General features: G+C 40.3%; 1 protein-coding gene across 2 annotated transcripts; it reads right to left on the minus strand.

The window, feature by feature from the left end:
* Positions 1–13,399: 13,399 nt before the first annotated feature.
* On the minus strand, positions 13,400–20,677 carry ESM1 (endothelial cell-specific molecule 1). Of its 2 annotated transcripts, XM_012655273.1 has the most exons (3): positions 20,307–20,677; positions 17,126–17,278; positions 13,712–13,824 (listed from the first exon to the last, which is right to left on the minus strand). In XM_012655273.1, exons 1-3 carry the CDS (start codon positions 20,605–20,607, stop codon positions 13,724–13,726), a joined length of 555 nt encoding a protein of 184 aa, XP_012510727.1. In that variant the 5' UTR covers positions 20,608–20,677; the 3' UTR covers positions 13,712–13,723. The 2 variants fall into 2 exon arrangements, with proteins under 2 accessions (XP_012510728.1, XP_012510727.1); XM_012655274.1 differs by lacking the exon at positions 17,126–17,278 and having other exon boundaries at positions 13,400–13,824; positions 20,307–20,611.
* Between the last annotated feature and the right edge of the window lie 1,685 nt (positions 20,678–22,362).

Here is a 22,362-nt window from a genome sequence, read left to right on the forward strand (position 1 = left end):
GGATCCCTTGAGCCCAGGAGTTTGAGGTTGCTGTGAGCTAGGCTGACGCCACGGCACTCTAGCCCGGGCAACAGAACAAGACTCTGTCTCAAAAAAAAAAAAAAATGAACAGTTGGGCTGAGCACTGTGGTTCAAGCCCGTAATCTCAGTACTTTGAGAGTCTGAGGCAGGAGGACCACTTCGGTGCAAGAGTTCAAGGCTGCAGTGAACTGTGATTGCGCCACTGCACTCCAGCCTGGGTGACAAAGTGAGACCCTCTCTCAAAAAGAAAAAATTGAGCAGTTAAATTGAAATTTTAAGAATATCTAAGAGTTAACTCAGCAAAGGATGGGGGTCAGGAGAACACAGGCAAGAGAAGAAGATGCACTGACACCAGTGTGATTAGAGAGAGCCGGATAAGCAAGTGTCGTGCAAAATGACTTGGTCTCGGGCTCAAAACCTAAAATTGTATCAATGTAGGAGTTTTAGGCACTGTGAAAGACAGTGGGAGAAATTTAAAGACAAGTGACAGTTCTGTTGTCTTCCGATTGTGTTATGTGGGAAGCCAACGACACAGTATGCTTCTGAGTCTAACCCCAGTCTAACCTCACTTTCCCCCCTCAAATCAGAGTGATGAGATGATCACTGTAGCTCAGAGGAACAAAGCATAATTCAAGACCTACAAGGTAGACTAATAGAGTTTTAGAACAGAAGGAGTCCTTAGAGGTCAGTAACCACGCCCTTCATTTTACAGATGAGGAAACTGAGGCCCAGAAAGATGGAGTTCCTCACCCAATGCCATACCTCTAGTTAGTTGTGCAACACTGGTCAGATTCCTGTCTCTTGGTACCTAAGTATTTCTTTCTCCTAAGGTCAGGTGCCACAATATACTTCCCAGAACTTGCCTATCTGGGCATGCCCACGCCAGCTGTTTGGGCATGCTTTTGCACACTCGCCCCACCCATACCCTTTATCAGAGATTTTTCCCCATGGCTATAGCCCTTCATGTCCTGAATTAATTTGGTACCGTGTGAATCCTGCCCCACCTCACACCTAGGTACAGCTGACTGTGTCAGGGTTGGGGCTCTGGAATTAGCAGATGTTGTCTTTGCCATGCTGCATTCTGTCACCCTTTCCATCTTTCTTTGGAATCCAAACTCTTCTTTCCCAGGAAACATTCTTCCATCCCCACTCCCAACCCTGGCCTGGTCACTCAGACTATCCCATCAGGGTACTTCCTAGGACGTCTCTGCTGTAGTTACTGAGAACATCTTACAGTCACTAGATTAGATGGATGACCTCAGACCCACCTGCTCCTTGCGAGATGGGGAGTGAAACAAGATAAGCGAAGGCCCTGGATTCAGCCAAACCTGAAGCCAGCTAGACCCACTTTAGTTACGTGAGCTAATACAGTCCCTTTTTTATTTAAATAATTTTTATACTGGGTGTCTGTCACCTTGCCACCAAAAAAGAATTGAATACACAATGAAAGAGCTGCAATAGATGAATTTTTTTTTTGAAAGATGGATTAGTTGGCCTGTGACCAACCAGAAGTTCTCTCTCAAAAATTTGTACTAACATATCCAGAGGCCATCATTGGTCAGCCAATGTGCTGGAAGTCTAGAAATAAAAAGATTATGTAGGGTTGTGCAAGGAATTACTGCTGCAACAAGGCAATGCCCAGGCAAGCCAAAGCAATGGAGGAGGCAAAACAGAGCCAGATCGCCTGGGTTTGGGACCCAACTCGCCACACACTGTGTGATCCGGGCAAGCTACTCCAACTCCACCTGCCTCAGTGTACTCATCTGAAAAAATGGGTATAAAAATAGTACCTGCCTCATGGGGTTGTTGTGAGGACTAAACAAATGAATACATGTAAGGCACTTAGAACAGACCTTGTACAGATTAAAAACCCAATGTGTTAGTTGTTATTATAGATATTACATTATTATTATTATTATTAATCTTATGGTTAAACAGAAGAAGCCAATGGACAGAAAGGAGAGTGGACCCGGCATAAAGAGGGTAACAGAGTCACAAGGTCACTGGGCCACCGAGGGAGAGAAAGGAATTGTCACCTCCTCAATTCCCACAGAGCCAGCCACACTTTATAAGCTTTCTGTATCCTTAAAGCACGCACCCACCGACCTTTCTTTTTTTAAACTTCACCCCCTTTGAGTGGGTTTCTGTTCCTTGCAATCAAACAAGCCTAGACAAAAGCATGGCATTCGCAGAGCAAAAGGCGGGCCCAATCAGATGGCGCTGCCCTGCCGACACCGTCGACTGCACCCAGCACCTCGTCTGTTGTGCCTTCTCCCCTGAAATCCAGCCTACTTCTGCAAGACAGCTCAGAAGCAAACGCCTCTCCAGTGGCCGCACCAGCATCATCTTGGCCATGTGAACAGTGTGCTGTGCTAACCAGGAATGCGGGGGCAGTGGTGTGTGGGAGGACAAGAGGGAATCCTCTAAACTTCCACCTTCCAAGAGCAGGTAAGTCATTTCCTCTGTTGGATCAGGCATCCAGGATTGCTATGCGAATTCAAAGTGCGTCTAACACTCTCTTTGCTGAGTTCTATTCATAGAAAACCTTGGCCCCCCTCCAGGCCCATGTCACATTGTTTGTGCGGAATGAGGATGTACTCCGCTTTTTCACAATAACAAGTCCATGTTTTCGAATCATTAACTCGAAAACTTTTCCCACAGCATAGCAAGCGAAGTCCCCTTCATCACACCCACGGTGCATCATTCCAAAGACACAAATAAAATGCCCCGGACAGAGAAAGCCCAAAGCCACACACATTTCAGCATCCTTGTCAGTAAACAATATGTCCGAGAAGATTTTACCCCAATGCCTGGCCCTCATCTTCCCCGGGAAACAGAGTTCTTCTCATACCTTTTCTCTGCTTGCTTCAAACACATAAAAAACCAAATGAGGGCAGCTGAGTCCAAGCCCAGGGAAAAGAAAACAGACACTGGGACAGGTGAAAACTGTGGCCTAGTTTTCCCATCAAGCAGCCGAACTTCATTAAGGCAGATCTAAAAATTCACATTTTTCCTGAATTGCTGAATTTCAGAATTACAACCCTGATATACCAGGACAGTCTTTGTGACTGACACCAGCACAAAAAGATGGAAATATAGATGCTCCTTGACTTACGTTGGGGCTGTGCCCCAATAAACATAAACACTCGAAAGTTGAAAATATCATCAAGTCCAAAGTGCAGTCAATACACCTCATCCACCAAACGTCATAGCTCAGCCTAGACTACCTCACACGCGCTCACAACACTGACTTCAGCCGGCAGTTGGGCAAAATCATCTAACACAGAGCCTGTTTCATAACGAAGTGTTGAATATCTCATGTAATTTATTAAATACTTTACTGAAAGTGAAAAACAGAACAGTTATGGGGGTACTTGAAGTATGGTTTCTAATAAATGCAGATCACTTTCGCACCATGGTAAAGTCCGAAAGTCGTAAGTCGAACGATTGTAAGTTGGAGACCATCTGTATAGAAATATAACAGTCTGCCTATCAACTAGAATATTTCTCTGAAAATGCATTATTAATGCTTGAATAGGAACAAAATAGATAAACATAATTAATTAATTTTTTCTTTTTATTGCCTGGAAAGTAATCACACAAAAAAAGGAGAAAAAGTTGACTAGAAGTGGTACTTTATAATGAGCGACAATGATTATAGGGTTAAGAGGAGCCTTGCATTGACTCTGGAAGCTCCTCCCAGCATCCCTGATGTATTATCTCACTTGGGTATGGACACCTCCCTCCGATCATTGCCTTTACTTTCTGCAGGTGTCGGAGCCAGTCCACGTGGCCCTCGTGGGCCCTGCTGCACTTCCACCTGCAAAAGCAGGTGCTCTGGAGCCTCAGTGTGGCAGTCTTGGCCTTTCCTGCTGCTTCTGTCCCTGTGCAGACTCAGGGATGACAGGGCAGTGCTTGTAGCACCTCTAAAGTCTTCCCACGGTAACTGTTCCTTCGAAGCACAAGCGTGCAGCACATTTCCTAAGAGGAGCAGCTTTCCAAAGTTTTTCATAGGTGTTATATTTACATAATTGTTGTAAAGACAATGAGGAAAAGACAATAGAGGAAGCAACATGGAATGGGTGAACAAAATGTCAATGATCATTTTCTAACATGTAATTTGACTTAATTTCAGACTTAGACAAAAGTTTCAAGAATAGAAAGGAACAGGGCACAGTGGTTCATACCTGTAATCCCAGTACTTTGGGAGGCCAAGGTGGGAGGATCTCTTGAGGTCAGGAGTTCAAGATTAGCCTGGGCAACATAGCAAGACCCCATCTCTACAAAAAACAAAAAAACTAGCTGAGTGTGGTGACACATACTGAGGCAGGAGGAGTGCCAGGAGTTGGAGGATGCAGTGAGCTATGATCACACTACTGCACTCTAGCACCTGGGTGATAGAGACCCTGTTTCTGAAAAAAAGAAAACAAAAAGAAAAAGAAAAGAAAAAAAAGTCCCATTTACCCTTTGAACACATTCCTTAAATTTTAACATTTGTATCACATTTGCTTTATCAATCTTTCAATATGTATATATATTATATTTTTCTGTACTGTTTGAGCAGAAGATATAGCCATTTAGGTGGGTGTAAAAGGAAGAGAGATTTTTAAAATACGCTTCAAAAGAAAAAACAGGAAGTCATTGATATTAAATAACTAAATTTTTTAAATGACAATTTTGCCTTAAAGCAATGTGAATGATAATGTTTTTGTCGCAACACCAAATAAAGGCATTTAAGATTTAAAGAAATCAATGGTTAGATGATAAGACAAGTAAGGGGCAGTCAAAGGGTGACTGCTTCCCCTCCCCACAAGCCCAGCCCCAGCCCCACAGCCCAGCCCTTACCCCCGTGCTGTTCCGATCGACCCTCTGCTCCATCCACTGAGGAGTTTCATCCAACTCCAGAGACACTTAAGGAACACACTGGTGTTTCTCCCAAAAGCACCAATAACGCTAATGACCTAAGATGGCCCCTCCTTCCTAACTTCACAAAACCACAAGGTGAGTTTCTTAGTTCCCCAAGGCACTCCTGCCTAAATCTTATTCCTAATTGTTATCCTGTATACACATGCCACCCCAAAATATGACTGTAGGAGACCAGAGTATGCCACTCCTAATGTGCCCCTTTGGCATAAGAATTATTTTGAGCTGGTTATTTTGTGGAATAGCAGACACAGGAGTAACCCTGAAAAGTTGCCCTTTTATAAGGGAAATTTATAAAGAAAATCTCCATTTGAGAGGGTGTCTCCCTCTCTCCCCAGGAAGAGAAGGAAGCACTCACTAAATCACTAGAGACGCTTAATCGATGGAGAAGGCATGACGACTGTACCCAGCAGACCCTTGTTCTACAGGGCCTTTCCTGGGTCTTTCCCCACATCCTTCTAATCTGGTTTCAGCAAATGATGGTATTTAAGGCTGAAGTCAACTCTTTGAGATCTACTCTAGAAATGTACTCATTTCTCTGGGTTATCTCCCATGTGTACATGAAGAATACATGTTATTAAACTTGTGCTTTCCTCTTGTTAATCTGTCTTTTGTTACAAGGAGTCCCAGCTCAGAACTGTGGAAGGTAGAGAGAAAATTATTCTTCCTCCCCTACACACGTCTTAGTTTTCACCAAAACAGTACTGCCCAAATTAATCTACATCTCCTTGGCCTCACAGGATTATGAATGGCTTTCACTACATCCAAAAATGAAATCCACCTACAAAGGAAGAATATTTGTCACAACTGAGCTGTTCACTAAAATGGGCCACCGGGCCTGAGGCTAATATCCTGAAGGGGAACTTCGAAGAGGCTTGGAGCAACGGGGCGGCACTGGAATACGAACAAAGCAGTTGCAGCTCTTTGTCTCAGTGGCAACACCCCAGCAAAAATATCATTAGCTCTTTCACCTGCACCTCCCAAGCTGCCCTGCAGTTCCAAACCAGTTGATTCAACAGGTTTTTTTTTTCCATTTTGTGAGGTATCCCATATCCTACCAACAAATTGCATTTTTGTTGAAGTTGATCAAAGTCAGTTTTTTCATTTTGTTTGACTTGCAACCAAACAACCATGAACTACCACACATTAAACTGTGCACTGACGTGTGTCAGTTTTATTTGACACATCCCCACAGTTTCTCTAGAGGGCTCTTTAAAGAAACTTTCCACCTCCTCATTCTGCTTCCATTCGACATTGTGCAAAATAAGTGTTCCTTCAACAAGACTGCCTGCCCAACTGCTCATAGATAAAAGATTAAATAATCTTTTAACTAGACTTACTTTCTCCTTATTTTTGAAGTTGGATATTGCTTTTGTATCAATCTATTGAAAATAAGTCCATTTTCAAACTCCTCCAGTTTCTATGAGCTAAGAAACAATTTCATGAAAATGGCATTCAAACTTCACTTATCTCTGGTCTCAGATCCATAGATAGCTCTGATGCATTAAATAACTAGAAAGTCAACCATGATCCTGGATTTCCTAGGTTGTTTTCAAACCAAGAACTTTGCTGGTGCCAAGACTAGCAGAAGTTCCTGAACTGGCCAACATTCCTTGAATTTCCTTTGAGAGGTGGGAAAAAAAAAAGGACAGCTTAAAATGCATTATATAAGAAAGAAAGGTATGAACAAGTTAAGGGGAAGCTACAAAGGAAGCGGGCCAAGTCCCAAAATAAAAGGCAGGAATAGAAGACTAAAAATAGCACACAGGGAAGTGTGCCACATCTGTAGGGCTCCCTTGCATTCTCTTGAAGCATTGTAGCTTTTTTTTTTTCCCAAAAGCATGCTAATAATTGTTTGGAGATTTAAATAGAACACTATTATTTGTTCTTTAAAAATAGTCACATCTTTTGTAGAATTGTGAGAGTTTCAGATGATATTAATCGAATTTCACTCATGGCCATTTACCTTTTATGGATATCTTCGAGCTTGTTAAGAAGTCAGTCGATTTTCTTCAATCCCTTTTCCTATTCATCTTGAACAGAACATGTAAAATATTCTAAATATTTCAGCCTTGTGGCAATTAATGGACACTCAAAATACAAAGAAAAATGAGGTTGGTTTTTATAATAACACAAATGATCTGTCATCTAATGGAAAGTTTAGCATATGGCAGACAGAGTGTTAGAATGCATCGGCATACATGGAACATGTACCAAAGAGTCTTAAACCCATGCTTTACAGAGAAGATACCGAGGGCATTGTGGTTGGATAACACATCCGAGGTCAATAGCTACTGAGTGGTGCAGTGGGGGTAACCCTGGCTCCCTCTGATTCAAAAACTCTAGGGTTCTGGTCCTTCCACAGTACTTTAAGATTATCAAAAATATTTTTAAAATAGGCTAACTATGTCTTGTTAGCTCAGAGCCGTCAATCCAATTATTACAATTACTTTGTTCCCTTAAGAGAAGTATGTTATGATAGATTTTAAGAAAATGGGAACGTTATACTTGGAACTGCTTATGTAGAGGTCATTCACAACTATGTGTGTATAATAATCACTTCCAAGTTGTTAATTCCTGTTTTCTCTAGACACAACAAAAACAGGAAATATTTACCAACTTCACAGGTGTCAGGAAATACTTTAAAAACCCTGGTGACCTGGACCACCCGTTGAAACAAATAGCATTTCTGTGCATAGGTGCCGGAAGGTATATTGTAATTCAAAATGTATACTTTGGATCCAGGGACTTTATCTGTATACTTTCTAAGGATTCACAAGCTTTGTTTCTGTTGGACCAAAGATTTGTTCCAGAAGAGAGTCGCGACGTATGCAAATGTGCTTTGTAGCCTTTCTAGCATTTACTAGAAAACTGGAATTCTCTATACTTACTTAGTTTGAAATTCTATTTCCATATCTAACAAAGTGCCATGATGAAAAAGTACATCTCAAAACTACTGAAATATAGGATTATAGTGTTAAGTCTACATACATGTAGTGAACCACTAATTTGCTTTCATGCTTCCATTTAAATTTTCGTAACTGGAAAGAGCTTTATTTTTTCCCAGTTATAAAACTAACTGCAAAAATGTCAGAAAATAGCTAAAAATATAAAGAATAAAATAAATGTCACTGATAACATCTCAACTTACATCCATTTTTATATGTTTTCACAAAAATAAGATTATTCATATGACATTGTAACTTGCTTTTTTTGCTTAATATACGCTAGAAGTGCTCTTAAGCAAATGCTACTTGGTTGTCTCACTGAAATCACCATCCATGTCCACTCTCTCCCCAAACATACAAATATCAATACCCATGGAGCATACTGAAGGATCAGGCGGACAGGCCTCCATCTGGGATGTACCTGACACTTGCATTACCACCAGTTGAATTAAAAACAAACCAAGAGATCAATTTTTTTGGTTCCCACATATGAGTGAGAACATATACTATTTGTCTTTCTGTGCCTGGCTTATTTCACTTAACATAATGTCCCCCAGTTCCATCCATTTTGCTGCAAAAGACAGGCTTTCATTCTTTCTTATGGCTGACTAGTATTCTATTGTGTATATACCACATTCTCTTTATCAATTCCTCTGTCAATGGACACTTAGGTTGATTCATACCTTGGCTACTGTGAATAGTGCTGCAATAAATGTGGGGTGCAGGTATCCTTTTGATACACTGATTTCCTTTCTTTTGGATAAATACATAGTAGTGGGATTGTCAAATTGTATAGTAGTTCTATATTTAGTTTTTTGAGAAATTTCCATAATGGCTGTACTAATTTACATTCCCACCAACAGCTTACAACATACGTTAAGTGACATAAGCCAGGCACAGAAAGATAAATATCACATATTCTCACTCATATGTGGGAACTAAAAAAGTTGCTCTCATGGAGGTAGAGGGTAGAACGATAGTTACCAGAGATTGAGAAAGGTTGTGTGGAGGGGTAGGGTGGCGGGAGGCAGAGCTCAGGCAGTGATGTGAGGCCCAGTTCCTAACAGGCCATGGACCAGTACCAGCCCGGCCCGGGGGTTGGGGACTGCAGCTTTAGGGCCCTCTTCTCAACTCCAGTAACTCATATTTGCATTCCTGTATTCTCTAGGGGGCTGGAAAGTGTATAAATGCATCTGCTTTGTAAGAATTATGTCTAAAAAGTCAGTATAAGTGAAATTTTATAACTGATTCATGTAAGCAAATCAAACTATATGATCACCTCAGAAAGTTTTTATCTTCATTTCTGTCGAATAATCCTGAGTTTTGAATGGTGTCTTTCTAATCTTGGGGGAAAAGGGGCAGAAAAAAACAAATAACTCTTCTAACAACTAAGGTTTCTCTCTAGTTGCAGACTAACTGCCTTCTGTCCTTCCCAGACAACCTTTCGGAAATGTGCTCACCTGCCATGCAGTTTCCACTGGTTTCTACCCAACTTCTCCATGAATGCCACTCTACCGTGGTCACCAGGACTGCCTAAGGATTCTTCAGTTTTGCCCTATTTCTCCATGACACATGACACCACTGGTCACCCTTCCTGAATGTCTTTTTTTCTATGAGACCACATTACTCGATTCCTTCCTAAGTCTCTGGTTCTTCCACTTTAATCTTCCTCCTTTGTTTTCTTCTACTTGTCCCTATAAATCCCCCCACAGTTTACTTAAAGTTTCACCGACATTTCTCAACCATCTCAGCTGCTTAAATAGTTAAGAATCTTCAAATACAAAATTAAATATACCAACTGGTTAAGATACATTCTTTCACAAGGCCAACAATGATTGGCTTTGATCACCCCTTTCTTAGTTTCTCTCCCTTCTAGACAAATCTAGATTTTCCCTATATCAATGATTTTCAAAGTGTGGTCCCTGGAACAGGAGCATCTGCATCACCTGAGAACTTGTTAAAGCGGAAAATTCTTGGACCCCACCTCAAACCTACTGAATCAGCAATTCGTGTTTCAGTAAGGCTTTTGGGTGATTTTGATGCATGCTAAAATTTGAGAACCATTACTCTATGTCATGCAAGATTCCAAAGCCAGGCCTTAGTTTAATGGCCAGGATAACCGATGGGGAATCAGAAATAATCAATTCCTCTTCTAAATATCTGTGTGATGTTGAATGACATCTCTGGGTCCTTTATCCCTAGGGAGATCAGGGTTAAAGAAAGGAAGAAAATGCAGGTTGGAAACAGTGGTCCTTTCAAATTGCTTCTCACAGGAAATGATGACCTTGTCTGAAAACCATGGGAATTACCTTCTTGCTACCACTGGTGATGTCCCCAGTGGCTGAGGGAGAAGCACTCCTTGTCTCTGTTGCTTTAGACGAACCTATTTGTGAGATTCACGGACTCTAGGGTAGGCGTCCAGTTTTTTCAATCACCTCAGGTCCCAACAGGCAGGATAGGTACCTCTCAGGGAGGTAGGATTCTGGCAGATGAAAGGGAAGGAAAGGCTGTCTACTTCTTGAGCAGTTTCTGCTCTGGTGGAAACAGAAGACCTGTCTTTATTTATTCATTCCTCCGCCCATCCATTCATTCACTCATTCATCCCTCCACCCAGCCACCCCTCCAATCATCCATTCATCCACCCACCCACCTCTCTCCCCTTCATCCTGCCTACCTTCACTTCCCTACCCATCCAGCCATCCACTCATCCATTTATCCATTCATCCCAGAAATATTTACTGTGTGTCAATTCAGTTTCTTTTCAGTATCAAATGGGGTTGGGCCTCATCAGAGACCACTGACCTGTGGCATTTTCTTTTGCTTCTCTGGTGTTTCCCAGAAGGGTCAACTGGGATGCAGGAAGAAAATCTCAGAACTTCTATATCTTACCTCATCCTTTTAAAAATTTCTCGTTTGAGTCTGTGTTTTATAATGACTATAATGTATTAATACTATAGTATGCATATAGTTTAAAATTACCTGCTAAAAAAATTGCAATCAAAAAGTACACAATCAGGAGTGTGCAAATTCCAAAGATTTGGGGGAAGACTGCTATGAAGAATAGAGTCAGAAGACTACAGTGCAATTCAGAATTGACAGGTACTAGCTTTTGCAGTGAAGAACATGAAAAGCCCCCAGTAACATGAAGCTGGACAGCTAGAAAATATGCCTGCAGCTCAGACTGGATGGGCCCACCTTTGTTTGATTTCCTTGCCAATGGTTGCCCAGGTCATTACTGCAGAGCCAGGAACAGAGGCCAGCCCTGCCCCAGTCTAGCTCTTGTTCCACTGTCCACATGACCTCAAAGGAGCATTTGGACGGTGGCCTTGGTTTCAAGTCAAGACGCCAGATCTTTAAGTTACCTCACTCCCTGAGAGCATATCCTGAAACCTCGCTGCATACAGGTGAAGGTAAAGATTTCCAATGCTTTCTGTTTTTATTTAATAAAGACATAAACATCTTGCATTAATATAACTTATCTCATTCACACCCAATTTCTACCATTTTAAAAAAAGATTAAATCAGGCAAACTGGATGTTTTTCTTTATACAAACATAAATTTTTTAGCATTTTATCAATTCAACTAAAATGTTTTCATAATTTTCCCATAAGGCTGAGTGAACATATACTATCCTTGGATATGATACTCTTAAGCTTCAAAGTGGTAGATTATTCTTTCATAGGTACTGAAAGGTTTGTCTTTGGCTATGTTTTCTAAAAAGCAACCACTTTCAGATGTATTAGGAAATATGTGAAATATATGAAAATATTGGTATTAATTATGAGTGGGAACATGAATGAGAAATCTAAACTGCTAAAATTTAAAATAGATTGACATTTTTAGATCTGTAACCTTTAGTCAATCAGCTAACAACAGACTGAGATGTAATTATTTGTGATTTCCTCATAGAACCGAGAACAGTGTGCAGTAGCATTCAGTAGCTGTTTAATGGCAAAATTTCCACCTTCAAAGAAGTTAAAATCCAGGACGAAAAAACAAAACAAAGAACAAAATGTGCTCTAAGTTTAGCATCTCGATGCCATGAGATGCTACATGCCATCCATGTAGCTATGTAGAAATGGTCAGTTCAAGCCTTAGCCCTACGACTCACGACATCAACAGAAGTGTTTATCTTTTGTTGCTTTGCCTCTGCAGAATGAGTTAATATGTAGGGACCCACTTTTAGGAAGCTCTAAAGAATAGGTAGATCAAAAATGTGGGGCAAAGAAGGAAATATTGTGGCCCCACATTTTGACAGAGAGGCTCATCTGTAGCAGAAAATTCAGTTGAAGAACATATCATTTAATATGGAGAGCTCTTGTTTATTGACTGAATCATTAAAATAACTTTTTACAATTTAACAAAATCATAAATCAACCCAGAGCAGCTGCATCTTGTTCTTTTTTTATTGAACAATAATAAACATGTCCATTTAAAACAAAACCTAACAGCTTATTCAGCTTACATTCAAAGACCTTCCCACACACATTCACAACTCCGTTGAGAAACTCCAAGAATAAAATATAGGTAAATAATGAAATAATTCTTAAATAAGTTCTTTACTCCAAATAAAATACTTCTGCAAATATTTCCTAACAACTCTAGTACAACAGTCCTGTTTGTGCCAAGATCCCCCCAAACGTATACCTAATTCCACTTATTAACTAAGCTTAAAAGAAAAAAATATGAAAATAAACTATATTTTAAAGTTGACATGTTTCCTGCTAAAAATTGACTCTTTTCCAAACTTCCTAAAAAGTTATTTTCTACTTTAAATTTAAAATTCATGTAAGTCATAGCACTCATTTCTGAATAAATTCTCTGTTGCTCATTTTTTGACATTTTATGCATCCAGAGTGACTACATTTTTCCAGGTTTCTCTTATGCTTGTTACTATTAATAGTATTATAATTATTAATAATAAATTTTCCATGCCTCAGGTGCTTGAAAATCTTATAGAGTCACACCTTTATCCTAACTATTTTAAACAAATGATATTAGGTTCATTTCCTCAATAGAATAAATATGGGTACGGAGGAGGACTTGTACTAACATTGGTTTATAAAAATATATAAATATTTACCTTCATACACACACAAACCCCCAGTGGGAAAAATGCTTCCTAGCTCTGTCTCTGAGGCAGCACTCTTTAAAACCATTGATGGAAGTGGACGTTTGCCCTCTGTCCCAGAACCCTCCTTCAGATACAGGTAACCTGGGAACTGCATCAGCCGCCCTTTGAAATCAATCTCAATTCAAGGCTGTTGCTCAAACTCCCACAAGCTTCAAACAGCTCACTTCCTTCAGGGGTTTTCTGGCTGTTTTGTTTGGACTTTTCCAAAAGTAAAAAAAGAAAAAGCACAATTAAATTCTACCGAAGCTACCACAAGGAAGAGTTAAATATTACGCTCTCCCACCCCCACCCCATCCCCACCTTCTCCTGCTCCGAACTCTTCCTCCGCCCCAACTATCCCAACATTAATGTACATCCAAGAACCCGTGGGCCCACTGTGGTCTTCAGCTTTGATCAGTTTTCTCTTTGGCTGAACTGTCTCCATGTAAGATTATCTAAATTGCATTTTTAGTTCTTCAGTGTTACTATACACACACATTTAACAAATCTATATGCATACAAACATTTAACAAATATCTAAAAGTGTTCAGTCATATGCACTTTACAGATTGTAAGTAGCTACTTTTTTTTTTCTTGGATCCAACATGAATCACACTTGGTCTCCGAAAATTACATGTCCATATGCTAGGATCTAGACAGTTTCTAAAATGTTGGCTGCATGTTGAACAATCACTAAAATAGAGCTTTCTCTTAGGATCAGCGTGGATTTAACCATTTCCTTACAGGAGACCTGGCAGGATTCTCTTTCACAGTTTCTTCTCTCACGGCGTTGCCATCTCCGGATGCCATGTCATGCTCTGAAATTAGAAGGAATACAAATCAGGTCCAAATGTCTGTAACTCAAAAATCGAGCACAGTTTTGTTTTCATTTTACATGAAGTTTACGATGAAATCTTTAACAGATTCAAGATTCTATGCTAATTGTATTCACTCTATATCAATTAGCACCTCCATCTACGATAGCATCACTTGAATTATTTCTCTTCATAGATCTGTCATCACCTGACACTATCTTATACATGCGTTTGTCTTTTTTTTTTCCTGTATTATCTCACTCTGCCACTAGAATTTCAGTTCCATGAAGGTAGGAACTTTATTTTGTTCACTGCTATATCCCTAGCACTTACAATAGTGCCTGGCACATAGTAGGCACTCAGTAAATACTATGGAATGAGCAAATGCTATAAGAAGAGAGTTTAATTTTTGCTGTGACTCCAGAAGGCAGAAGGCAGACCAAAGCGTAGAACTTTGATCATTCTCATTCTACATACAAGAAGAGTTTGTAATATTTAGAACTTTGTAAAATGAAATTTCTGCTTCTAAGCACAGTGAGGTGTGCTTGCTTTGCCAGTGCACATTCTGAAATGAAATTCTGTAAGATTAGTGCGGCCTGGAAGACAAATGTATATAAATCCACGAAACATTCCAGATCCTACACCCCCACGACCACCCCGCAAAAAAAAGTTACTTGTGAATTCCTAACCTGGAAAACTAACAGGGAACAAAAAACAAAACAAAAAAAAGAACAAGTGGAACACAGGAAGACAGGAACACACTTGCCAAGAGTACTGCAGCTAGCAGGTGGAAAGGTAGAAAGGACAACCCCATGCAATCGGGGTACGGAGGAGACCTTGGGGGTCTCTGTACTGGTGGGCCATGCAGCCATTAACCTGCTAGTGAAGGCAGGTTTGCACAGAGATGATGCAAAGCCTGTGGCAGGACTGGGCCTCAAGCCACCTCCTGTAAACTCAAGCACATGAACCGGCAAGTCTCATGCAGATGATGCACACTGAGCTGGAGCCCTGGGCAGCCTTTCCAAGAAGTCCTTGGGATATTCTGCTCTCCACCCTGAACCTAAGGTTTACCCAGATTACGCTAATACTCATCTTGTGCTGATGACTACTAGCACCTTTAGCTGATGAAAAGAAATACCCCAGATCAGAAAAGGGAAAATGACAACTGCTTTTTCCAAAAATCTCTGATAAGAATCTCAATACCTAATTCTGATATGGAAATATTTTTGTGTAACCTATGATATCATGTCCACCCAGCAATATATCTGTTTCCAAGGCATCTATATAGTCATCAAGATATTTGCAAAATCTGCAAGCAAATGAGAGAGGGTGACAGGCCTGAGGGAGAGAGACTGCACACAGTCCTGTGGAGGAGAGGCCAAGAAGCCACACTGCTGTGTGTGCAATGGGAGGGACGCGGGTGAGACACTGAGGAGCATTCCCATCCTGGAAGACTGACTACCCCAAAGGAGCTCTCACGGCCTCCCTGGACACTCCATCCCAAACATCAACAAAGATGCACAGCAGACTCAATTCTGTCTTGGTGGGAAAGGTTTGGGTACAAACTTAAATGAGTGAAGAGGGATGCAAAAGTTGTTCTTGCAAGGTTCTTTTTAGCCTGTGGTTTCAAGAAAGCAAAATAAGACGAAGAATCTGCAAGTGTTTGAGGGAGCCTCGCTGTACTGAGACAATAGCTCTCAACCCTGTACTGAAAGCAATCTAACCATTGAAAGAATTTCTAGTTCTCAGAAATCAGATTAGTGGCTGCCAGGGGATACGGGGATGTGAGGAATAGGGGTAACTGCTTAAGGGATATTGGGGTTTTATTTGAGGCTGATGAAAATGTTCGGGAACTAGATAGAGGTGTCGGGTACGCAACATGGAGAATGTACTAAATGCCACAGAATTGTTCACCTTAAAATGGTTAATTTTATGTTATGTGAATTTCACTTCAATAAAAAAAATATTCAGGTCTTAAAACCCAATCTTTTGCTTTTAAAGGACTATAGGGACAAATCATAGTAGGTAGAAAGTTAATAATGTCTGAATTTCCAGATCAAACACTCACAAAGATGTTCACTTTGGGGCACAGCCGTACTTAAAGCTAATAATTCACTTAAAAGCACAACATTTCTCCTTCATTTTAATGCACTTAGTTGCACCCATTTGTAAGAAGGAGGTAAAGCTGGAAAAATAAGCACATTTACCAAATAGTTCACATCTTAATTAATTTGAAGTGCAAAAGACCGGAAACAAAAACCAAATAAAATGGATTTGGATTATTAACTATTTATATCTGAGAGGAAAAAAAATATATAGTTTGTTGATACTAACAGTTGCTGTGGCTACATATTGGGCTTTTGTGTGTCTCTTTAATTTTTTATTTCATTTTTAATTGACAATAATTGTATAAATTTGGGGTACAAGGTGGTGTTTTGATATGTTTCTATTGCGATAGGATTAAAACAAATTAACATATCCATCACCTCACATAATTATATTTTCATGGTAAGAACATGTAAAATTTACTCTTTGAGCAATTTTAAGATAGTCAATACATTATCATTAATTATAGCCACCATTCTGTGTAATGGAGGCATAAACTTTAGTGATACATGTTGTTTTAAATGAGATACTTTCAATACTGTACTAGTCATTTGAGAAGCAAACATGTGCAGAGCACCATCTCATAGGTTGTGCATTCCTCACATGGACTAACAAGCAGTGTGTGAGTATTACTACAATTTCATTCATTTTTCCAAATCTCAATCGCCGATACTATTTCTTATCCTCTCCTAAATCCGTAAAAACATACGCTTGGAATTATTCCATTTAAATGCTTCCATCTGGTTAAAAAAAAAAAGAAACATCCTATATTTTCTATCTTGGCTCTCAAAGCTTCTCCAGTAAATTCCTCACAGTACTTTTCTATGTGAAATTTGGAGAGGAATAGTTTCGTCTAGTAAATATATAAAACAGATCACTGAAGAATTTAAAGAACTTTGTATATCTCAGTTATTTTTTATGATAGATTTTTTTGGCAATCAATCATATTTATCTTCTATGTATATAAACTACGTAAACTTTATGAGAAATTATATATAATCCTCAAAATTATTAATTGGATCTTTTCAGAAGACAGCCACAGCATCAAACTCAGCTACCACCCACCTCGCCCCTGAGTAAGATAAAGGGAACAAAATCATTCCAATCAACATTTTATTCTACTCATTGATATGTTTTAAGTGATTCAAACTGAAAATGAGACAATTCTTTCAATGTTTATACCGGAATCGATTCTTACCTGTGTGAGAAACAAACCTCCCTTTGGAAGACTTGGCTACCGAATATTGGAAGAAAGGGAATTTCAGACACTTCCCCGTGCCCCTGTCACAGATGCCTGACTGGCAGTTGCAGGTCTCTCTGCATTCCATCCCGAAGGTGCCGTACGGACAGTCTGAGGACAAAGAAAGGGTTTGGAGAGGGAGCTGCTAGTTGTGCATATGTGTCCATCCTTACAGCCCCTCTGTGCACAACCCTAAGATTTGAACCAACCTCACGAATCTTGACTGTAAAATGAAACCCAATCCTCAGAACCCCGGGCTCTGAAAGTTGCAACTTTGAGTAGTAAGTATGAAGTCACACATGGAGACCAGATAACGGATGCCTCGGGCTTAGCGTCGTGATGTAGAGTTTAGCTGACTTTGAAGACAGCTACACATAGCCAGTCTCCTTGGAGCAGTCTTCATTCTGTTTGTTTTCTGCTTAGATACAGACAGACAGGTTCTCACAAGCTACCTCCGTAACAGCTCAGTGACCATGGGATATTGATCATCTGCATCAGCTCCTCAAAGAGTTTAAAAGATGTGATGCCGTCTTTGAATCCACTATATTCACAATCTATTGTTTTAAATGTGTAGGTAAATGCTTCAAACTAACCAGGGCTGAGAGAGCCCTTATCCCAGCTCACCATGAAGCAATCAGTCCTCAATCTGCTCCAACTCTCATCAAGTTCCTCATCTGTCAAAACGGCAGTGCAACTGACCTTACTAACGCCCCCAGTTGTTAAGAGGGTTCACTAGTAAAATCCTCTACAAAGCTAAGATGCAAGGTGTTAAATGAACAAGAAAGCTGAGGGTTTATGCACCCTGAGGGTTTGTATACCTACCAAGAACTAGAAGCTTTAGAGCTTCCATGTTTTATACTTAGGCTAAAACACACTAACTATATTGAGATAAGAGGGCAAAGTCATGTATTTAAAATGCTTGGATTTTATTATATAAACAGCATCTCAAAATAAATTAACCACCAGTCTTTAAAAGCCAGCAGAATAGATAGAGAATATTTATTCTCTTGGCACGAAAATATCCTTGTAAATGTACAATCACATACAGGTAAAGAAACAAGTGGTGAGGCATCTGAGTCTTTAGCATTCTAATATTCCACTGAATGATCTAGGTCATCAATAAGATGTATTTTTGAAAGAGAGTTAAGATTTCTCTTTTCAGTATCCTTCAGATTACAGAAGAGCCTGATTTTGAACACTGTCCTCTTTGCTGGGAAGAAGAGTCCACAAAAAGGATCCTGAAAAAGCCTCTAGCAGAAAAGCACACAGGATTGGGATTTGACTGTGTCTGCAGTGACACTGAAAACTAAAACTGTAGCCAAATTTCCAGTGACACTTCAATTGTATCCCCTGATGTATTGAACAGTGCGGGCCATACAGTGTTTATAAAATGTGTCTCGGCTGGCTGATTATTGTCTGTGCCTCACAAAGACAAACATCTGAATATTTAGAAAACATCTGGGTATGCAGCTGAAGTATACAGTGTTCTTTTAAAAAGCTGAAGGAGAGATTTTTGACTATAGCAAAATATAATATCTCTATCTAGAGTTGCTAAGGCTCACACAGTCTCATTATTTCCAGCAGAGAGAAAAACGTTTGAAACTAGACTCATCAGCAATCTGAAGGATGCCAATAAGAGCAATCCTAAATATCTTTTTAAAAATATATCTCAATAATATGTACCTTGTTCATGCAGCAGAGCTACTAGCATGCTAAAGACTCCAGATGCCTCCCAGCTTCTTCACCCATATGTAATTACACATTTACAATCACATTTACAAAGGCATTTTTATGCCAAGAGAAAAAGCAATCCACTGCATATACTTGCTATATTATAAGTGTGATTGTGTTAACCACTTCCTCTCTAATTTCCTTATGTGACATACTGTTTTCTTGGCCGATAAGCCCAGCAATTTACAGAAAATACAGATACTATTCAGTTGAAAGAAATATAGGTGTAAGTGTTCACCAAACAAAATGTTTCCTTAATATTCTCCCCCTTATTAGTTATAAATATAAACTAAGCAAGAAATAAAATTCTCCTAATAGTTCAAGAATTTACTTTCTAATCTTTTGTATGTTTTACAGATTAAAAGATGATTAATTTATAAATTATTTACCTAAAAGTTAGGAGAATTAATGAGATTAGCTCAATCCTGGGTGATTATTATTCACTTGTATTAAACACAGAAAATGTAAGAATCATTTCAAAATTTCCAAGTGCTTTTTATGATTTTGAAAGCTTCTTTGCATTATAAAACTGATGAATGCCATTATAGCATGTGTTGCATCTTAATATTAGCTCTTAATGATGAGATAATGAGGTATCTATATATAGAATTTTTTAAATCACCATTCTTTTGATTCTAAACATTTTAAACTATAGTCACAACGTTTAAAATAAATTCTACTAATACTTAACTACATTATTTAGCTATCATTTCAACTTGATGAAGTTTTTAAATGTGTAAGATGGCCAACCTCGTTCTTTACAGACATTCAATTTTTATTTTTCTTTACTATTGTTTTTGCCTGCCTTACACCAGCTGCTATTTTTCTAGATGACCGAAATCTTTATAAAGTCGAATGAGGTTTGTTTCATACTTCAAGAGACCATTTTTAAAGAAAGTGAATTATTTTATTAGATGACTTAAGCCCACTGTATTCCATAAAGTGCATTAGTGTTCATGAGAAATAATTGACCTTGAGGTTGATCAAAGAATCACTAAATCCAGAGTCTAGAAACCATTCTGAGAGGTTATCTAGTGGTGACCTCTGTAATCACTGCCTTACAGAGAAGAGAGCACCTAAACCATCCATAACAGACTACTTGTCAAGTTTCTAAAGTTTTCCAGAAAAGAAGGCAACACAATCTTCCACTGCAACTTTCTTTCTGAACTCTCCTAAACATGAGTGAAATGCTGCATTTCTCCCTGTGCCTCCCTGCACACTGGTTCCAGTTGTTATCTGCAGAGTGGTCCTTCTCTCTGTACCTATGACAACACCTGCGTGGAGCCTTGTCAAGGACCCACCTGCCTTCCCCCTCTTCGCCTTGAGTAGCAAAGCCACCTCCCCTCCCAAGCTGGCTAAAAGCTCTCAGCGTGTCCTGGGCGGGGAGAAGCAAGGAGTCACTCTTTACCTTTGCAGATACCAAATTCGTCACCAAAATCATCCTCCTCACTGTAAAACTGACACCTCAGCCCCGGGCCACACTTCACACCGTCCATGCCTGAGACCGTGCGGTAGCAGGTTTCCCCCAGCCCTGCGGCGCACACCCGGCAGCAGCCACAGTCGTCCAGCACTGTCCTCTTGCAGCGCAGGCTGCTTTTGCACTCGTTACGGTCACAGTGTTCAGGGCAATCCACCGCATACTTGGTGCTCCCGGCCGCCGCCAGGTGCGCAGGGACAAGGAGCGTGGTCAGTAGCAAGAGGCTCTTCATGTTTCCCGGCCAGCCCAGGCTCGGCTCCCACGTCGTGGTCTCTGCTGGTGGGAAGCAGCCGTCCAAACTGGTAGCTGAGCCTCTGCCTACACGTTTATGAGTTTTATACACTGGGTTGCCTGCATGCTTCCCCGTCATCAATTTCCTCAACCCAGCAGCAGCGCTGTCCTCCTGCCAGGCTCTCTTGTTTTAGTTTATGAAATCCAGGATGAAGGCTGGATTAACATGCTGCTGCCATCCAGGAATTGAAAAGCCCAAGCTGATGTCATCTGTTATGTTTAGATGGTTGTTTTGCATGAGGACTGAAAAACTCACTCACATCCGTCTCAAGGGCTCAAGGACGTCTGCGAAGGAGGAATAAAACAGGTCGCACGGCCTCCTTCAGGACAGGAATTGTTCTGACACTGGCGTATCACTTGGAGTGTAGCTTTGTCTCAGAGCCTCTGTAGTCAGGAGGAAAATGATATCGACATGAATCATCAGGACCCAAGAAGCTTCTTCAAAAATAATAATAAACATTTGGTATTTCCCCTCAATAAACAGCCATGAGATCATTTGGAAGAAGAAAGGGTTATATTGTGCCTTTTCAATACTTAGAAGAAAGAAAATATTTTGATAGGGATTTTTTAAGACCCTCTCTTCCTTCCTCCAACCCCCTCCTCAAATGTTATTTCTAGAGGAATTCATGTCACATATATCTAAGTCTATCGTGATATAGCTGTCTTTCCAGTAAGATGTGGAATTGCCTCTGAGAATTTCTTTTAAAATCGATGCAAAAACCCACAAAAGAGGTAAGATCTTTATGGCACTGTTTCTGGGTTACTCAATTCCAGAAAAATGTATCGGTTGGACTTCTGACCCAAAACTCCCTGGGGAAAGGCTCATCCATCACTGAGTCTGCTTGTCCAATGATCAAGTCCATTCAGAGCCCTTCCCCTCACCTCCTGGCATCTATCAGAGTCCTCGCTCAGCACTGCCAAACAAGGCAGCCAGCCCAAGGAAACAAATGAGCCAGTGGGGAAATCAGAACACAGCCCCAGAGAGGCAAGGCACAGGGACGGGAAAACATTACCCATCAGGAAACAAGGTCTTCATGCTGTGGAGGGTCACAGGACCTAGGTCCCATGGGGAAAGCAGAGTAGCCATCTTAAAATACTAACTGGGCCAGGGCCTCATTAGGTGAGGTTTGTGGGACAGAGAGAGCAAGGTGAAAGAGCAGAGGGGTGAGTTCTTACCCCTACTGACACAGAAAAGTGATTCCCAATGCTGGGAGCCACTTGAAGTTCAAGTGGGTCTTTGCCTTCCAGCAAGAAAGAATTCAGGAGTGAGCCGACAGTATAAAGTGAAAGTGAGATTTATTCAGAAGCTATAGAAAGTCTACTCCTCAGACAGAGCAGAGGCAAGTTCTCCCTGCAGAAGAGAACCAGCCCCCCTGGTTTCTGGTGCCTTTCTATTTAATCAATGGCTTAATTATAGGCTAAACAGGGGGAGGAATATTCATGACAGGGACAGTATTTTCCTGGAATCAGGGTGACACCCTCATTTCTCCACCATCTTGGTTCTAACAAGTTACAACTTGCCTTGCCTCCATCCTATTTTGATCAGGGTAATTTGAAACTTTGTTTTGAGACTTCCTGACTCAGGTAATGCTGCAATAATGTCCAAAGCAATGCCTGAAGCAGTATCTAAAGCAGTACCTGCCAGTTGCCTAATTCCCCCCTCAGAGATAATAGTTTCCCTTAATCTTAAGGGGTT

This window comes from Propithecus coquereli, unplaced genomic scaffold (assembly GCF_000956105.1).
Source record: "Propithecus coquereli isolate 6110/MARCELLA unplaced genomic scaffold, Pcoq_1.0 Scaffold47, whole genome shotgun sequence".
NCBI lineage: Eukaryota > Metazoa > Chordata > Mammalia > Primates > Indriidae > Propithecus > Propithecus coquereli.